This window comes from Propithecus coquereli, unplaced genomic scaffold (assembly GCF_000956105.1).
Source record: "Propithecus coquereli isolate 6110/MARCELLA unplaced genomic scaffold, Pcoq_1.0 Scaffold148, whole genome shotgun sequence".
Classification (NCBI taxonomy): domain Eukaryota; kingdom Metazoa; phylum Chordata; class Mammalia; order Primates; family Indriidae; genus Propithecus; species Propithecus coquereli.
The window spans coordinates 1013064-1013788 of record NW_012139191.1 but is presented as its reverse complement, the minus strand read 5'-3'; the positions used below and the strand labels follow the sequence as shown (position 1 = coordinate 1013788).

The 725-nt window shown below is 31.4% G+C and overlaps 1 protein-coding gene across 1 annotated transcript in view; it reads right to left on the bottom strand.

The window, feature by feature from the left end:
- Positions 1-725, bottom strand: part of TTC3 (tetratricopeptide repeat domain 3) — a 107001-nt gene that overhangs the window by 28442 nt on the left and 77834 nt on the right. Inside the window, exon 32 of the mRNA XM_012640072.1 lies at positions 167-232. Coding sequence (XP_012495526.1) covers positions 167-232 — 66 coding nt within the window. The remainder of the gene's footprint in view (positions 1-166; positions 233-725) is intronic.

The following is a 725-nucleotide window of genomic DNA, read 5'->3' as shown; positions in this document are numbered from 1 at the left end:
TTCAACAATGAAAATAACACAATAATTTTTTGGTTATGTTCTTAAACTTATTTCATGATAACTTTGTACAGAATTAGCTGGCTCCAAAATGGTTCTAGTTCATCATCTCATCTAAACAAATTAACGTAAATTAAACTTTTAAACAGTTTAATAAAATTTGACTCACGTGTTGTGCCTCAAAAGGATCATATGGCTCAGTATTGACTTCCTGGTATGTTACATTCCAAGAAACCTATGGGGCAAAGCAAACATTTAAACTCAATTTATCTAAATTTTTCTAGTAAAATAAATCCATCAGGTAATAACATTTTGAACAATGTTCATAATTTTTTTCCAGGCTTTTTCTTCCCCAATTTAGATTATGTTCCATGCTTTCTATAAATATTTATATTGAGAAAGTTATTTAGAATTAGTATAACTGAAAATGATTTTGGTTCATTATTCTTAACATTTTTTTTTTCAAAGCTTCCAAGAAAATAGAAAACATAATGAGGAGTGGAACAATTTAATAAGGATCTAATGAATTCACACCCTATTAAAGGCAACTATAGAAGAACCTCAATTTATTCTCATGCTTGTTAGGAAAGAACTCTTAACACACATTCCTCTTGTTTCTCTCTATCTGGTTATCTCTTTTTAACACCCTCATTCTTCCCCTGGTTTGGCAGGAGAAGCTGGGCATGTGCAGCCCAGACTCTTCCCTTTCTTTCTCTCTGCAGAGCTGT